Source organism: Lithobates pipiens, unplaced genomic scaffold, assembly GCF_037356315.1.
Source record: "Lithobates pipiens isolate NorthernLeopardFrog02 unplaced genomic scaffold, aLitPip1_a1.2 Scaffold_16, whole genome shotgun sequence".
NCBI lineage: Eukaryota > Metazoa > Chordata > Amphibia > Anura > Ranidae > Lithobates > Lithobates pipiens.
The window spans coordinates 444,633,181-444,652,844 of record NW_027507748.1 but is presented as its reverse complement, the minus strand read 5'-3'; the positions used below and the strand labels follow the sequence as shown (position 1 = coordinate 444,652,844).

The 19,664-nt window shown below is 41.1% G+C and overlaps 1 protein-coding gene across 2 annotated transcripts in view; it reads right to left on the bottom strand.

Annotated features, from left to right (window-relative positions):
* The window catches only part of TSGA10 (testis specific 10), a 180,961-nt gene that overhangs the window by 141,225 nt on the left and 20,072 nt on the right, over positions 1-19,664 (bottom strand). For both annotated transcript variants that reach the window (XM_077482743.1, XM_077482744.1), the window contains exons 2-6: positions 13,918-14,133; positions 10,889-10,954; positions 7,118-7,268; positions 1,732-1,901; positions 453-584 (exon numbers count right to left, since the gene is read on the bottom strand). In XM_077482743.1, the coding sequence (XP_077338869.1) occupies positions 453-584; positions 1,732-1,901; positions 7,118-7,268; positions 10,889-10,954; positions 13,918-14,133 (735 nt within the window). The remainder of the gene's footprint in view (positions 1-452; positions 585-1,731; positions 1,902-7,117; positions 7,269-10,888; positions 10,955-13,917; positions 14,134-19,664) is intronic.

The following is a 19,664-nucleotide window of genomic DNA, read 5'->3' as shown; positions in this document are numbered from 1 at the left end:
GGCCGATTCATGTACCTGTTACAGACAGGTACATGAATCAATCAGTGGAGTGGCCATAATGGACCTGAATTTAGAGTATAGGGCGGATTTACTAAAACTGGAGAGTGCAAAATTTGATGCAGCTCTATATAGAAAGCAATCAGCTTCCACGTTTTATTGCCAAAGCTCAAATGAACAAACTGAATTTAGAAGCTGAATGGCTACTGTGCACAGCTGCACAAGACTCTGAGTGCTCCGGTTTTAGTGACTCTCCTCCATGTGTCTGTAATGGTATTAAAACTGGTGCCTATGCTTCCCTGAATTGGGTGCAGGTAGTTATAAAGGGGACTACCATTAGGAAGGTGTCATTAGAGCTTTATTGAATTCCCATGATTGTTCCTTCCTTCTGATATTGCAATCACCTGACAAATGAACAATGATCAAATGTCAATAATTCAATTTTAAAAAGTTACCCTCTCATAAAGAGCATTGCTTTTGTCTCGCTCTGATGTCAGTACTTTGACATTAGCCTGGATTTCCGCCATGTGTCGTTCATACTTTGCTAGCATGTCCTGGAGGTCATCTCTTTCCTGAACAACCTTTTGCTGAAAAAGAATATGATAATGGCATTACACAGGTGATCTTAATTTGGAAAATGTTGAAAAAAGTTTTTTTTTTTTTTTTTGCATACCAAATTTACAGTAAATCATGCTGGAAGTGTTTATTTGTCAAAATATATATAGAAGAGTCAGATCATTAATAACAAAATATCTTCAATAATAAGTAAATTTTCCTTCTGCTTATCTGCTTTAATGTATCAATGCATATCAAAAGCCTTTTGCATTTCTCCTCCCTGTTGTGACGTTATGAGAGCTCTGTGGCTAACTGCAACCATTTCAATTATCCACTCTGCCTTATAAAGCTGTCTAAAGACCCCTTTATCAAGCTTAGTTTGATAAAGAAAAGGCTCCATGACATCCTTCTAGATGTGTAAAGTCCAGAAAAACCATTATAAAGATCAGAACATTATTATTACTTTCCCAGGTAAAGAAAAGCTCCATACTATACTGCACACTGCAGTTGGAAAGCTAAATTCTGAGAAGTCCCAATAATTCCAATAAAAAGTTTAGGGGTTGGAAACGAGACCCACACTGGGTTTGACCCAGGCAGACAGCACCGTAACGTTGCTTTATGCTGACTGATCTCACTCCTGCAATATTAACACTGAGCCTGCGTCAAAATGCCAACTATCACCCCACATTTTCTTTTCAGTGTAATATGGACGTTACCTCTAAATTGTCACTGCCATATCTCACTGCACTTTCCAAAGACTAATTTTCTCAGAACTTGAACAATACTTTTGTAAGTAAAACATGCATTAAACCCAATAAAAGAGAATTATGCAAACCACATACAACATATTTGCTTTGAAATGGGAGAGTATGCTGTCCTCTGCTAATGTCATATAATCCACTAGATAACCTACTAATATCCTTGTGCTGATTCTAACTTTGCTGTTTTTCTGCTGGTTTTCACCGTTTCTCATGGGAAGTGAAAGTGCAAAGGTTACCAGGCCTTCACCTAAAGTAGTGCTCAATATTACACTTACGATCCAGAAACTGGAAAAAGTATGGCCACTAAACAAGACTACTTTGAGTGGGGACACATATGAAGAATAAAGCTTGATCAAGTATTCTAATGTGACCAGATAAAAGGATACTTTCTACGTTCATTTAACAGGTTTTTACACACCCGAGAGGGACTGCGTTTGGGACTGCTACTACGACCTCTAAGCATTTTCCTCAACTGCTCCGCTTCCCTCTTGTAGTGATCTCTTTCTTCCTCGAGGCTTTTAACAAATGAGTCCAGTTTGGAGGGAGATGTTGCCTTATTCTTTTCAGTTACAAAAATGTTCTTCTTCTCTATTAAAGTAGGAGAAAAAATGATAATCAAAAGTTATATTAATATAAAAAAATATAAAAAGTTATATAATACACTATTTAGTGTCATAAGCCTGGGTTCACACCATCACCGCATGTGACTCCCAGCAGGGGTCCGTTGCATCCTGGTTCACCATTTCAGCCTGAATTTTTGGCTGAATTCAGACCTGAAACAGACCAAAGGACGCACAGGACTCCTATGCAAATTTGCACAGGAGTTTGCAGCGGAGATATGTGAACAGGCTCCATATAGAGAGCTGGTCAAAATCTCCCGCTGTTGCGAATTGGATGTGGGGAACTCGCATCCAATTTGCAATAGTGTGAACCCAGCCTGAATGTAGGAAAGGGAAACTACAATAATTCAAAGTCAATCGTATTCATTTTGTTTAGACAAATATTCTGTATCTGCTTTACTATGTATATATATATATATATATATATATATATATATATATATATATATATATATATACATAATGTTAAAACCTGGAAAGTGGATCTTTAATTTAGAAACACTTCAGCCGTCAGGCCTAAATATTGATCTAGACCTAATGACTTGATTCCCTTATTTTCTTATTCTACTTTCCCCACTTTTTCCGTTTTCCATGAAATTTAGATATTGTAAAACATTGTGGAACTAGTTACCAACTAGAATGTAAGAATCCCCTAGGTAGGGTCGAAGGTAATACATACTCAAAACAAAAACAAATATAAATAAAAAATATATATTAAAAACATACAGATATCCCTTTGCTTGGGTCTCCTCTGGATCTACCCCTTTCATAAGCTAAGACAGGGCCTGAGATAATAGTAGGAATGTTACTCATATAAAAACCTACTTAGGGCGAATGTAATGTATGTATAAATAGATAGGTAAAAATTCCCCCCATATATTTATTTATTTTTTAACTTATTAAGATATGGTCTTATGAATGCGAAGGGACAATGGGATATAGAATTAACACACGGCCCCTGTTAATTTTAAGTAAAGAATTTTTCTCTTTTTTTAAAGTGATTCTCTTTAAAGTATCCTCCTAACAACACTTTCTTCCCAATTTATTTTTATTTTTAACCAATCCCCTTATTTAAATATATATTTTCAAACGATTGGGTTATAAAAGTATAAAGTATACAACTTGATAATACACACATGGATTCCCCCTTTTTTTTTTCCTTTAATTTTCTATTTTAAAAAAAACATTTTATTGTTCATTTTTATTAAATTTCCATTAATTTTTTATTAATTTTATATATTTTTTCATTTCATTCATTTTTATCTATTCTATTAATTTAATGAGTATTTCGGTATTATTTGTTTATTTTATTTTTTATGTGCATTTTACTTTCACCTACATTAAATGGTGGGGACCTATAAAGTATCTATATTTGCATGTATTTTATGTACATTTTAATGTATGTATACATACTTCCAAGTATATTTGATGATTCATGATTGAATATATCCCTAATGCCAACTTATTGATAGTGTAGTTTGAGTAGGTGATTGATGTTACCGTGCTAATTCATTTATAGTGCAATACCCCCTGCAAGCCAATACAGGATTAGATGCAGATATATATCCATTATGGCTTTTATGGCGTACTGCGGGAACGTACGAGCAGAGTAATCCATTTTCCCTCGACCAAGATAGCGATCTATCGCTCGTGCAGGCGCGGTATGGGCACTACACCCTATATAATGAGAGAGGTGTACCAAAATGGCTGCTCAAGATGACGTCTGATGACGAAACGCGTAGGGCGTGGCCATAGGACACAGACAGACTCTCTCTCAGGGCGGCAGTGAACGAAGGAATTTGTATACGGCGCTTTTAATATAGCATTCTTGTGAGTAATTTTCTTTTTAACTCAATAAACTGGATTGTTTACAATACTACACTATGGATATTTTTCTTTTTCATTCATCATCTAAATAATACATTCCTGTGGGGATAAGCGAAGCACCTGGACAAGCACCACATAGCGACACAGGGGCTCACACTGTGAGGGCGCTTTTACCCCTGCAGGGGCAGGGGAGTTGGTGAGTGCAAATCCATTTTCTGTGCAAAAACCGCACCTGGCTTCCAACCTCAGAATTTAAGAATCACTTGTGCCCCAGTCACTGATTATCATTAAAATTATCACATTTTGTGGTCAGATTTTGTGCATATATCAAAAGTATCTGTTGGTTTTTAGCACTTAATATTTTTATTGGGCACTAGTCACTTACATTATATATATATATTTTTGTCATTACCTCAAAGGGGTTCTAACACTCAACACCTTAAAAGGGTTCTATCACCCTAATTCAGTTTTTTCATTTATAATTATACATATATTCCATTTGCACTTTTATATGGTAGTTTATATAACAATTAGGGCACTTTACTATCTTTATGGTGGGCAGGCGCACACCCACATTTTGTTGCAATTGATTTTTTGAAAAATAATCCTATCCGATTGGTTTTGATAGAACCTCTCCTTTTCTTCACTACACTAGAGTGGAGCGCCATATCTACCTATGTTCTTTTTAACTCCAGGAGAAGAATAAGGACCTATCAGGTTTTTTGGTCTCTGAGTTAGTTAGATTTACCTTCACTTGCCTTCTTGGTGACCACACAAGAAGTGAAAAGGAATCACCCAACCAGGACACAGACAGCATTAAAAAAAAAGACACATTCTAAGTTTTGGTTTGCACTTGCGGTTGGCAGGGATGGGTGAGGGGAGCTGGTAAAAAAAGGAGGTTGAGTTGTGGTTTTTACTGTTACCCCCTTAAGTTGCAAAGGCAACTGGACAGGGGTGTATACATGCCTTAGCTGCAATGCTTTACTTTAAGCTAAACATTCTCTTCCTCGTTTTGTTCGGTGGGCAGCACCATCACCAAATGTGACATGGGGGCACGCCTCTACTGCAAGCCAAATGTATTTCATTCAAACATTCAAAAAGCCTATTTGGACATAAAAAAAGAACAAACAGTATCGCCTCCTGAATCAGTCACACCTGCACCACTCTGTGAATATATATCCATTGCAGATCGCTCTTCAAAGAGCAATGCAGCGGTACACAAGCCCTTACTCTTCCTTATTCACTTTTTTTGCTTACAAGTGACAGTGCTGGTATTATGCAATTGGCTTGAGACTGGCTCAGGGACCAGCACTGTTAAATTGGAGTGAGCAAAAAGTTGTTAGTCTTTTGCAAGCTTTTACTAGATTACCTTTAAATTTACACAGGGCTTCTTATCTCTAATTTCATAGGTGAACAGTAGTATGCGTCACATGATTTATTGATTATTTAGGCCACACCTAGACATGGGAAAGCTGTCCACAAGGTTTAGGAGTGTGTCTATGGGAATGTTTGACGATTCTTCCAGAAGTGCATTTGTGAGGTCAGGCACTGATGTTGGACGAGAAGGCTTGGCTCACAGTCTCAGCTCTAGTTCATCCCAAAGGGGTTCTATCGGGTTGAGGTCAGGACCAGGGCTCAAGTCCTACGGGAGCGCATGGGAACGGAGTTCCTGTACTTTTTCCACAACAGGAACTCAGTTCCTGTTAGCAGCCGTGTCCTGCAAGACTTTGAAGTATGCAAGCTTTGTGGCAGGTGCTACACCAGGAGCCGCCGACACAGCTCGCAATAGTAAGTTCTGTACACCAGGGGGGGACTGACCATTCAGGCATTGCCAGTAGGGGTCCCCATGACAGCTTCCTCTTCGATCTACCTGTCAATCACAGCTAGCTAACGGGTAGATCAGGTCCCTGCTGCTAAGAGATTGTATGTAGTCAGACCTCTCATGATGTGCTCCTACCCGCCGGCCCCTCCTGATTTTCTGTCTCCTCATCTCCCCCCCCCCCCCCAGTCTCCTGCATACTTGCTCGGTGTGTCCCGCTGAATCTCCCCCTCCTCTATCTTCAGTGCCATATGATGAGAGAACCCAGAGGAGGAGCACAGCTATTCTGCTCACAGGACATGCATGGAGAGAGGTGAGCTGAGGGAGGAACTTCAGTTTGGGGTGGTAAGCTGAGCACAATACCTGGCAAAGTTTAATGCCAGGAGGGAAGTTTATGTGGAAATATGTGAAGGGTTGGAATAGCAGCGAGTGTGTTGGAGTCCTGCAGAGTTTGCAGGCTCCCAAGCTAACATACATCTCCTAACCAGGAACACATCACTACCTCCCCAAGCATTCTGTCCAGATAATGTGCAGATAATTTATGACCTTTCCGTTTAACCCTGTGTTATCCAAACTCTGTTCAATTTAAAGTGGAAACTCACCACATAAACACTCTATATAAAAAATAACATTCCCCAATTAAGATCAGAACATGATGTTCACATTTGCATGGAAGCACAATTGAATGAATGCTGATTATTCAGAGAATTACCTATTTATGTTTATTGATTGTTTTTTTTTGTACTAACAGTTAAGCTTCATACACACAATACGAAAATTGGATGAAAAATACCACTTTTGAAGTGTTTGTGCATATGAGCGTATCATTTATTTATTTATTTTGGTGGGGGAGTGGATCTTGGGTGGCAGTTCCCACACTTTTTTTCTCCAGGACTAGACCCATGGTCAGGACTCTGTGCAGGCCAGACAGGTTCCTTCACCCCAAACTCGCTCATCCATGTCTTTATGGACTTTGTTTTGTGCACTGGTTGCAGTCATGTTGGAACAGGAAGGGGCCATCCCCTAACTGTTCCCACAAAGTTGGGAGCATGAAATTGCCCAAAATGTCTTGGTATGCTGATGCCTTAAGAGTTCCATTCATTGGAGGTAAGGGGCCAAGCCCAATAGTTCCAGTGAAGGGAACTCTTAAGGCGTCAGCATACTAATTTCATGCTTCCAACTTTGTGGGAACAGTTTAGGGATGGCCCCTTCCTGTTCGAACTTCACTGCGCACCGGGGGGAGATTAGGGGTGTATATGGTTATGTAGTTCCAAGAGATAACTGGGAACAATACTCACCGATAAGAGTGCAACAAAGATCACAGGAAGTCATTCATCAGTTTACAATACTTTTGGAAGGTCCAACTGATTTTATTTTTTTTGTTTATCATACATAACAAAACGCTTTCAATGGTATATTTGACAGACAAAAAGGTAGCATGTATAAGGGCTTAAATAAAGTATATTGTTAAGGTTTACATACTGTATACAAAGGTGTTTTCATGAATGTAGTGTTTAATAAAGTGACTGAAAAAATACCTGATTTCTCCAGTTTTTCTACTTTTTTGCTTAATCTGCTGTTGTCGTCCTGCAGCTGATCTAATAGGGCATTTACAGCTTTGTTCTCTTGTTTCCTTTCTTCGAGTTCAGCTTCTACTTTTTCTAAATGTTCTTTAGCAATGTTAGCATCCTGATAAAAGCAAAAATACAGCGTGTAATGTCAAATGCTCTATTAACACAAAAATATTAGGCTTCAGAACTGTTATTAAGAGTTTGCTGCATTCACTAAAGGCGGAGCCCCTCCAAAATAAAATTCATCAAGTTCAACAAATAGCACTTTTGCCTTGCAGTACTGGTTCAGTTTAAATGCCACTTTGGACACCTGACCCCTTGCCGTGGGCTTTCTACCAAAATGTTACTCCACACTACATATTACCTGCCAGTCATAAAATGCAACAGAGTGGAGCCTTTAGCATCCCATGGAGTTTTCTCTGTGCAATGCTGTAAATGGAGAAGAGGCTGGTCACATCTTTGATAGGTCATGTGAATTTTTTTTCTGTTTATTAGTTTGCATGGAACTTTGCTTGATTCAGTGTCCCAAAAAATATCCTAAAGTGGTTCTAAAGGTTTAAATGAAAAAATAAATAAAAAATAATAGGGCTGTGGAAATTAAAGATTAATTCCTCGATTAATTGATTGATTTTTTTGATCGATCAAAATTCTTTTGATCGATACTCACCTCTCTGCAGGCTTCCGGGTCTTCAGGGAGTTCAGTTGGAGATCCAGTGACGTTACGGACATCAACGTCACTGGATTTCTCCCCCCTTCCCCAAGTGACTTTATCTGCTAACGAAGGGAAGGGGGGAGTCTGGCGACGTTCTGATTGAAACGTAACACGTACGGAGGGGGAGCTACTCATGATGTCACTCACTGCGGCTCCACGGAACTAACACGATTGTCGGCTTTACATGCCGTGTTTTTATCATCTTCATGTGAGTAGTTTGTGTTTGAACACAAAAATGTAATCTTATACTTAAGCGGTGAGCACTTAGATCTTTTCTTTCTACCCATCCTTGCTGAGATCTAAGGAGACATGAGAGAAGTTTATGGTCCACGTTAACCCTTTTGATACCCGCTTGCATGACCACCTGTTTGCACAGGGGTCCATGCCATAAGGTGAGAGTGATTAGTTAGACTGGAGGTGGAGGGATTGTCACGCTACTGTGGAAAAAAAATTACATATGTCAGTGCTACAGTTTGAAATTAAAATGTATTTGTGTGAACTGTGAAGTTAATTCATGGATTGTGGAAACGAACTAATGTTGGGTGATTGTATATAGTGTATACCACATTTACCACTGACTAATGCAGAGTTGCAATGCAAGGAGATCAACTAAAAGTAGTTGGATCTGTATGTACATTATAATTAATCAGAATTAGTCAATTAAAAACAAAAACGATTAATCGAACACGAAAAATGTAATCAGTAACAGCCCTAAAAAATAACAAACAATTGTTTTGCACAGAGCAGCCTCGATCCTCATCTATTTGGGTCCCCTGCTGGTGGTCCTGGCAACCCCCCCCCCCCCCCCCCCATGCCGAGTGCTCCCAATAGCAAGCATTTCCCATTCACACACGAAGCGTGACTTGCCCCCCCCCCCTCGTGACTCACTGGCTGTGATTGGCTCAATGGCTCCCGCTGCTGTGTGAGCCAATGAGGAGACAGAGACCGGGAGGAACCACTGCTCTCATGCACATCACTGGATTGGGATGGTGCTCAGTTAAGTATAAGGGGGGGGGGGGGAGGGGAGTTGCTCCCAGAAGGAACACTTTAAAAATGTCAATAAAGCACATAACTGTGCTTTATAAATATGTTTTTTTAAAGCAGCTGTATGGTGATGGTAAGACCACATGGCTGCTTTATAAAAAAGGCCCCCTGTCCAAATGTCCAAACCTGGCCTAGACTAAAAACTAGGGAATTTGGCCTGTAAAGCTAACATTACTCACCTAGATTTCTCTTGTTCAGCCATCAATCTGAATGAGAGAAAATGAGAAAAAAAACAATAGATTCATCCATCCACACCAAACAGTGTGAAAGGAAGAATTTGCATTGCCTGCTATTGTATTCAAACACCCAACCAGTGACTGCATATGGTTGCATGGAGACACTGTTCAGCCAACAATCTTTCGCCCAGCTCCTTTACTTTTTCTATTGATCCAGAGCTGTCCTGGCTGCAGGTCTTCTACCTCTACTTCCTAGCTGTCAGTCAAGTCCTAAGAAGAGAGAGTGGAGGGTGTGGCCGCAATGCGCTGTGTATGTATTATAGACACACACAGCTTGGCTCAGATGTACAACGGTACAGGTGTCCCCATTGCGCACGGCCTGCTTGTACCCAAACAAAATTGATGTCCTTTTTTTCCCCACAAATAGAGCTTTCTTTTGGTGATATTTGATCACCTCCGCGGTTTTTATTTTTTGCGTTATAAACAAAAAAAGAGCGAAAATTTTGGGAAAAAAAAGCATTTTTTTTTTTACTTTTTGCTATAATAAATATCCATAAAAAGTATATAAAAAACAAATTTCTTTCTCAGTTTATGCCAATATGTATTCTTCTACATATTTTTTGTAAAAAAAAAAAAAAAAAAAATCGCAATAAGCGTATATTGATTGGCTTGCGCAAAAGTTATAGCGTCTACAACACAGGGGCTAGATTTATGGAATTTTTATTATTATTTTTTTTAGAAGTAATGGTGGCGATTTGGGGTTTTTATCGTGACTGTGACATTGCGGCGGACACATCGGACACTTTTGATACTATTTTGGGACCAGTGACATTTATACAGCGTTCAGTACTATAAAAATGCACAGATTAATGTGTAAATTAAACTGACAGGGAAGGGATTAAATACTAGGGGGCGATCAAGGGGTTGAGTGTGTCCTAGGGAGTGATTCTAACTGTGGGGGGGGGGGCTCACTACAACATGACAGAGAGCACTGCTCCCAATGACAGGGAGCATTAGATCCCTGTCATGTTGCTAGGCAGAACAGGGAAATGCCTTGCTTACATAGGCATCTCTCCATTCTGCCACTCCATGTCATGATCACGGTACTCCAGCGGACGCAGGGTTCGCAGGCACGCTCATGGACTATGCAGCTCACGCGCGCACCCACTAAGCTGCGTCTTAAAGGGGACGTACAGGTACTCCCATTTTCCCAGCCGTGCCATTGTGCCGACGTACATCGTTGTGCGCTGGTCGGCAAGCAGCTTGACACCTTTTGACACCTTTACATGCTGCGTTTAGTTTAGAAGCGTTTAAAAAAAATTACATTTTCTTCCCCAAATAGTCAAAAATGAAAAACTCCTGTAAATGAAACGCAGCTAGTTACCGCGTTTACAATCTGTTACAGGCATTTGACATTCCAAATGCCTCTGAACATCTGTCCTGAATGCATTTTTTTTTATTTCCAAAAAATGCTTCTAAACTCAACTGCCTAGAAACGCGACCCTGTGTATCTGATCAGATAACAGAGGAGAGCTCAGGGGCAGCTGAAAAAAAACAGCCCAACTGCTGCCAAACGTCCGTTTACCAGCAACAGTGTACATGAAGGCTAAAGGAGTTAAGGAATTTCACACACACACAAAAAAAGTGAATAATTACAATTATCCAATCATGTAAAAAGCAAACTATTGTTTCATCAGCACTTGATTGGATAACTGAAGTAAATTTTCACTTTTTTGTGTAAACAATCTCTCTAACTTCTTTACTAAATCAGTTTCACAGATGCAACTAGACAAACATTTTACTCACTGATTTTAGATTTTTGATTGTGAGATCTAAGCTGTCAATTGTCTTTTGTTTTCTTCTAACTTCAATCTGAAAGCACAATAAAATGTTTTAAGCAGTTGGAAAAAAAAAACTTGGTTAAAGAACAGATCTCTTTTCACCATTTAAGTCAGATTTAATATACACTCTTCCTGCATTTAATGAATTTTTAGTGACATAACACAAGACAATTGATTACATAGAAATAAACAGTGAATAAAGTAAAATAAATGTAGAATAATGTTTGACAACACAGGTGAATACTGTAATTATTAGTAGCGGGAACAGTATAGCTTACACACATGTTGGTAAGATATATTATCGATGTGAAATGTGGGTTTCCTGGTCTTAAAATATTCTGTGAAGGGGTACGCATAATAATAATTAGAATAATAATTAGATTGCCATAACGTGTTTAAAAATTGCCATGTTTCTTTTAGGACTGGGTACAATGTAATGGCTGGTTGGCACACCTACTGCAGTAAGTAAATGTTCCAATGTATCCCGTATTGCAATACAATAAGTATGGCTATACTTTTCAATGTTCGTTAATATTAAAAGTACACTTATAACCAGTCCAAGCACTGCAAAAATTGCAAGGCAAGGTACTACATCATTCTCACAGAGCTCCTTGGACTCTCTTGTCTGTATGACATGTTGTGTGTGGCAATCACAGGTGTGCAGTGTCATGTGGAAGGGAGTTATGGTGTGCTGAAGAAGCATAAAACTCAAGAAAATTAGCAAGACTTCAGTATCTGAGCCTACCTATTACCATTTATCTGAAAGCAAAAATAGTAAAGTGATTGTAAACCATTATTTTTTTTCAATAACAAACATGTTTTACGTATATATGCTATGTGTGGTTTTGCACAGAGCAGCCTGATACTCCTCTTCTTGGATCCCCTGCTGGTGCTTCTGGCTCCTCCCACCTGCTGAGTGCCCACCATAGCAAGCCGCTTGCTATGGGGGAATTCATGCTGGTTCGCTCCCGAGATTACTCAGTGTGTCCGTAGACACCTAAAGTGAGGCTCAGTCCCACCCCCACCTCACTGGCTGTGATGCGCAGCAGCGGGAGCCAATGGCTCTCGCTGTTGTCTCTGAGCCAATGAGGAGGAAAAGAGCAGCAGCTACTCTCATGCACATCGCTGAATCTATATTAGGCTCAGATAAGTATAAGGAGGTGCTGGGGGGTGCTGCACTCAGAAGCTTTTTTAGCTTAATGCAGAGAATGCATTAAGTTAAAAAAAAACTGCCTTTAGAACCACTTTAATATAGCATTCATTTCCATCCACAACATCTGCACAGCCACACAAATTTGCATAGCTAGCAACAATCTAGTTTTGGGAAAGAGGCAACATCCACCCCAGATCCCAAGGTGCAATGTTTGGTGCCTAAGCAAACCACTGTATTGTCAGGTCTTGGCACTGTCACATCTGGGACTAGGGAGTTTGTCTCTATCTATGTAAATACGGACTTTATGTTCTGGTGCCACATGGTAGCTGCTTTGATGTTCACATCATTTCAGGTTACGTTATCTGGTCATGGATTCATGTTAAACTACACCTCCTTTTACACTTAAAGTGGTTGTAAACCCTTACATACCACCTTTATCTACAATATATATAATAAGGCTTACCTGTAGGTGCTGAAAATATCTCCTATACCTGCACGGTCTAGGAGATTTTTACCATATACGCTTGAGCTGCCCTCATCGGCACATGTGCACTGAAGAAAGGGCACGATCTATGACCGTGACCATTGACTCCTGTGTCCATGTGCGGGAGTGACGTCACATGACTCCGGCCAGTCACAGAGGCTCGAGGGGAGAAGATGGACCCAGCTGGGACATCGCAGACTTGCGATGCATACTAGCCCATTATGCTTTTACTTTGCAAGGGAATAAAGAGGAACTAAAAAACATCCTCTTTAACACACACTACCAATGTGCCCTTTCAGGGCAAAATGACAGGTTCTCTTGTGAGAAATAAAAATAAAAATGCTCCAAAACAGAGCTTGCACAGTCTGGTCTCAGGGCTGCAACACAGCAGTGGCTTACAAAAAATCCTGACATTGCCCTGGGTAGGCAAGTGACAGGGTGTCTTTAAGAATAATAGAAATGTAGAAAGATATACTTCTGTCACTAATCAGTAAGCGAAATACTTCCATATTTTGGTATATTAGACCTCTTTCACACGGGTGAACCGATTGGGTCCGCCTGTCAGGTTTTTAGGCAGACCCTACCTTGACAGTTTGAGGTGGTAGGTAACATGTGAGATAATGTGTGTATTTCATGTTATATGTTGTGCATCTATGTCCATTACCATGTCACTCCTCTTTCATTGATAGAATACTGTTGAATATAGGCATCTCCTTCCTAATATAAATCCCTGAGGAAGGGTCAGGGAACTGAAACGCATCGGGTGGAAAGAAGATAGCAAACCTTAAACGTTTGTCAACCAACAATCAGATGTCTGTATAATAGTTTTTTACTATGTATATGTTTACGCTGCTTTGTTTTCATTTTTTGGCAATAATTTGAAAACAATTTTAAGATATTGAAATAAACTGATGTATATTTTATCATATATATCTATGGTGTACTGCTTGCCAATATAGTCCCAGTTTGCTATGGGGGATACACATTTTTGTGCTATATATCCGGGATGATGGCAGACAGGACACCTGACTGTGTATTAGTGGAAACATTTGCCTTGCCCTCTATGGAGGGGTGGGTGTTAACGGACATGTGTCTGTTGATACCTATATGCTAAGAACAGATCAGTTCCCCATCTGTCTTGTGAATCGGATGGCTGTCGGGTGTAAACAAAAAGATGTTCATTTACATCTGACTGCCCATAAAGGTCAGTGAGCTGTGTCTGTGTCTGCATAAGCAGAGTGGACACAGATAAGCCATCTGCTTGCTCAGCGGGGATCAGCTGACAGATATGCCCCATGTGAAAAATATTTAATGAAAACAGAGCATTTAAAAGTATATGTATTTTGAAAACACCCACCGTTACTTTCTCCAGTTCTTCCTCTGCAGCTTCTAATGTCTGTTCCTTTTCTTTCTCCAGCTGCTCTGCCATCTTGTCTATCTCTGTGAGTTCTTTACAGAGCTGTTCATTTTTCCTGGTCAGGGTATCTACCTGACTGTTCACAACCACCTTATTTTCTGTTAAGTGCAGAATGTGCTCCTTTAGGCCTCGGTTAGTATTCTGAAGTTCATCAATCTACAAGAAATTAGACATTACATGCATAAACACCACTTGAAGGCAGAACAGGTCTTTCCATGATGCAAGATGAGAAATTTGTGGCATCAATTTAAGGATGATAGAGATGGTTCCTATGAGTCTCCTTTTTTGCGATTCTTTTTTTTCTAACTGATCGTACGTGAACTTTACATTTGTGTTTGTTTTTGTCGTTTTGTATTAAAAAATTATTTGTACCACAAATATAAGTCTATTGCCTTTATAAATGGTACATGGTAAGCAGGGAGAGGGGAGAAGGGCAGCCCAGGGGCACTTTGTTAGGGGAAGAGGTGACAAAAAAAAACATAGAGTGGATCGAGGAGTTCCCAGAGAGTGTTAAAAATGTGCATATTATGTGCAAAAATGAAAAAAATAAAATTGTTATGCAACAAAAGGCTTAAAGAATGCCTGCAAGATGCCTACCAGGAACCAGATATTTAAAGTAGAACTATAGAACCTCTCTTTATTTTGGATAAAGTAAAGAAGGGTTATAACCCCTGTTGGTGCAGTTGATGCCATCTGTGCCCCATTGGAGAGATTTATCTTCTTCTCTTCCTGTCCCATAACCAAAACAGGAAGTTAAAGGAAATCCCTGCAAATTAAGGGGATCCCTTATCAGAACTAGCATCCCCATTGGAAGATTTCCCCTCCATTACTTTTTTGGGCAAAACACAGAATTTGTGATTTTCTTTTACTTTCACTTTTAAACAGGTAACAGTTAAACAGGACAAATAGAGAGGATGAATCTCTCTAACAGGGGTACAAACAGGAATAAAAACTGACAGGGGTTCTAATCCCCCTCCACTCCATCCTAAACTAAAAACAAATGTTTTGTCTTTAGTTACATTTTAAATATACTGTATATAGGTGGCAGTAAATAGCTATGTTTTACAACCCCTCCTCCTACCAGCATGTATTCAGTTTTTCAGCCCTGAGAACCTCCTTTGGAACATCCAGAAGAAGTCCAACCAAGCTTGGGGTGGGCAACACGGCAAACACCTGCTAACAGGCCCAAGAAAAGAACAGAAAACTGGGGACTGCCTGCAGCTCAAAGAGCCACTTGAGTGACCTTATGCCCGAAGCTGGTTTAATATAAGAGGCCACACCAGCTACCTTGTAGAACTTGAATGTGTGAAACGAGGACCAGGTGGAAGCCTTTCAAATCTTGAGAAACAATTTATTGATGACGAAAAGCACAAAAAGAACTTTCAGATTCAGTAGAGTGTGCCTTGATGGTAATGGGTGGAACCTGATTCCTAAAACAATAATCTTGAATGATGGATTGTTTGAGCCACCTAGAGATGGTGGAACGAGAAGCCAGAGCACGGTTATGGGGTACATCTAGGATTGTAAAAAGGGAATTCGTTTTCCTGAGAGAAGCAGTAGTTGAAAGATAGTCTCTTAAAACCAAAACTATGTTCAGACAATGGCGGGAATTATTATTTTTTTTTTTTGGTGAACTGGAGCCAGACAGGGCAGAAGACCAGTGTGCTGGCTGGTGTGAAAGGCAGAAACTACCTTACAGGCTAAGGCCACCATTTCAGACACTGGTGACCACAAGAAACAATTGTCTCTAATGAGTTCAACCAGTGGCTCCTGAAGTTCAGAGAGAACCAGATTCAGTTCCCATGGAGTCACATGGGAATTGATGGGGTTGAGCAACATGGGAGGCTCCCATTAAAAAAAGTCTTAATCAAAGATCTAGAGGGCAACCGTTTCTTAACCACTTGCTTACTGGGCACTTAAACCCCCCTCAGTCCCAGAGCAATTTTCAGCTTTCAGCGCTGATGCACTTTGAATGACAATTGCGCGGTCATACAACACTGTACCCAAATGAAATTTTTATCATTTTTTTCCCACAAATAGAGCTTTCTTTTGGTGGTATTTAGTTACAGCTCGGAGTTTTATTTTTTGCTAAACAAACAAAAAAAGATGCAAAAAAAAAATCATGTTTAAAAGTTTGTTATAAAATTTTGCAAACGGGTCATTTTTCTCCTTCATTGAAGTGCGCTGATGAGGCGGCACTGATAGGCTGCACTGGTGGGCACTGATGGGCTGCATTGGTGGGCACTGATAGGCTGCATTGGTGGGCACTGATAGGCTGCACTGGTGGGCACTGATAGGCATAGTTAAGGCGGCACAAATAGGCACAGATAAGGCAGCACCGATGGGCACAGATAAGGCGGCACTGATGGGCAAAGATGGGCACATAAGATGGCACGGATGGGTGGCACAGATGGGTGGCACGGATAGGTGGCACGGATGGGTGGCACGGATGGGCACTGATAGGTACCACTGATAGATGGGACTGATGGGCACTGATAGGTGGCACTGATAGGTGGCACTGATAGGTGGCTCTGATAGGTGGCACTGCTGGGCACTGATGGGTGGCACTGCTGGGCACTGGTAGATGACACTGATGGGCATGGATATGTGGCACGGGTGCAGCACCTTTGTTAAGGCAGATTGTGGGCACTGCTGGGTGGCACTGTGGGCACTGCTGGGTGGCACTATGGGCACTGCTGGGTGGCACTGACGGGGGGCACTTACTTTTTTTATTGTTGCACTGGCAGGGGGCAGGTGGGCACTGACAGGGTTGCAGGTGGGCACTAGCAGTGCTGGCCATGATCGGGACTGATGTCCCGATCACGGCCGCCGGTGATCGGCTTTTTTTTTTTCTCCTCGCGCTGACAGCGCGAGCAGGAATAATAGCCAATTACCGTTAGATCACATGATCAGCTGTCATTGGCTGACAGCTGATCACGTGATAAGGGGTCGGGATCGACCCCTTGCACGGATCGGTGATCAGGTGAGTCTCGTAGACTCGTCGATCACAGAGCGCGCCCCTCAGGGGGCGCGCAGGCCGCTCGTGCACGGGACTACGTCAATAGACATAGTCCTGGAAAAGGAGATCCGCGCTGTAGCCGTCAATTTACTATAGCGCGGATCTCAAGTGGTTAAAAAGACTAAAAAAAGGTTGAAATCTGACCCTTTATAATTCTGAGAGCCAAACACTGGTCCAGACTTAGCTGCACAATGGTGAAAGCTTGCCTCACAAATAAATTCCTAGGGTGGAATTCCTGATACTCACACCAAGTAAAGTATGCCTTCAATGCCCAATGATAGAATTTGCAAGAAGTAGATTTCCCAGTTTTTAGCATCATAGGAACCACAGACTAAGCCCTTGTACACACGGTCGGAGAATCCGTCGGAATGTGTCCTATCGGGCCGTGTCGTCGGATAATCCCACTGTGTGTGGTATGCATCGGACTGATTCTGTCGAAATATCCGTCGGACCCAATTTTTCAACATGTTGGAAATATTTCCCGACCAATTGGTTCGATCGGACATACTCCGATCATATGTAGAGTATTTTGGTCGGACCAAGTGCCACGCATGCTCAGATCAAATTCCTACATCAAAGCTATTGGCTACTAGCCTGAATGTAGTCCCATCGTAACGAAATTACGTCATCACGTTCTGAATGATCAGATTTTTCGACAACTTAGTCCGACCGTGTGTATGCAACAGTTTCGGACAAGATTCGACGGACAAAATCTGATGGATTTGGTTGTCGAAATCTCCGACCGTGTGTACAGGGGCTAAGAGATGTCCCTTTCCCTCAGAACCTGGGCTTCAACAGCCATGCAATTAAACCAGCGGCTGTGATGCAGGATGGTAAATTGGACCTTGGGACAGACATTCCTAATCATCCAGTAAAGCCCACAGACATTCTGCTAACAATATTAATAGGTCGCTGTACTAGGCCAGTCCAGAACAATAAGGATAACTGGATTGACAGCAGACCAGCAAGTGAATAAAGACTAGTATTTATTAACCCAACGGTGCCAGCAGAACATCCACTGCTTCCACTAGAGGACCCTTGTAACTGGAGACAGATCTATCCAGTTTTCTGTTGAGTCTGGAGGCCACCAGGTCCACATCTGGCACCCCCCACCTGTGAGACAGGTCCTGGCACACCTCACAATGTAGGGACCACTCCCTCAGCTCGAGTCACTGAAAAATAAGGAAGTCTGCCTGCTACTTGTCTACACCTGGAAAGTTACAAGGCTGGAACATGAAGTTCTACCCAGGACAGGAGTTCTAGGATGTTGATTGTAGGGGTGTGCATCTTCACTGGCCTCATGATTCGATTACGATTATCCTTCCACGATTCGATTACGATTATCCTGTCCACGATTTGATTACGATTATCCTGTCCACGATTCGATTAGATTTGATTCCACGATGCATCACGATTACTGCGCACAGTTTTCATCCAAAAAATTCAAACAGTCAGAAGAACTCAATTTTTTTATTATCTTTTAATATTATCTGCTCTTTAAAAAAAAAAAAACTCTCTGCATGTAGCAAAGTGTAAACACAGCAGACAACTTAAAGAGGATCTCCAGACTGCACTCAAAATACTACAAGAGAGGATCAGAGACTACAGACATGATACAAGAGAGGATCAGACACTGCAGACATGATACCAGAGAGGATCAGAGACTGGATTCATGATACCAGAGAGTATCAGAGACTGCAGACATGATACTAGAGAGGATCAGAGACTGCGGACATCATACTAGAGAGGATCAGAGACTGCGGACATGATACAAGTGAGGATCACAGACTGCGGACATGATACGAGAGTATCACAGACTGCGGACAAGATACTAGAGAGGATCAGAGACTGCAGACATGATGCTAGAGAGGATCAGAGCCTGCAGACATGATACAAGAGAAGATCAGAGACTGCAGACATGATACTAGAGAGGATCAGAGACTTCAAACATGATACAAGAGGATCAGAGACTGCAGACATGATACTAGAGAGGATCAGAGACTGAAGACATGATACTAGAGAGGATCAGAGACTGCGGAAATGATATTAGAGATGGACAGAGACTGCGGACAATGTCCCCATAACGTCCCCCAAACGACAATGTATGCCATTTCATAAATTATGGTTTATGTATGTCTTATTGTCTTAGTGATTGATTCACATCACAACCTCAATGATACCTTTTTTTTGCTGCATGAGTTATGGTTTTGCCCATTATGTGGGGCAGTGATGAGCAAAATCAAAAATCATAAAAAAAAGGGTATCGATTTCAAATCAATGAAGCTGTGATGTGAATCAATCACTAAGACAATAAGACATATATAAACCATAATTAATGTTGAAATGGCATGGCCAGGCTCATTGGTCACTTTAATGTTTTCATAATTTGGCAAATTTGCAGTCCACATAACGGTGCATCAGATATATGATATATAATATGTTATATTATTACTTGTAGTCAGTGGTGGCTGGTGCTCAAAATTTTTGGGGGGGCGCAAACAAACTGAAAAAAAAACCATCAATTGCAGCCACTGTGCCCATCAAACACAGCCACTTAGCCAAACGCAACCACTGTGCCCATCAAATGCCACCTCTGTGCCCATCAAATGCTGCCACTTTGCCCAAACGCCACCACTGTGCCCATCAAATGCCACCACTGTGCCCATCA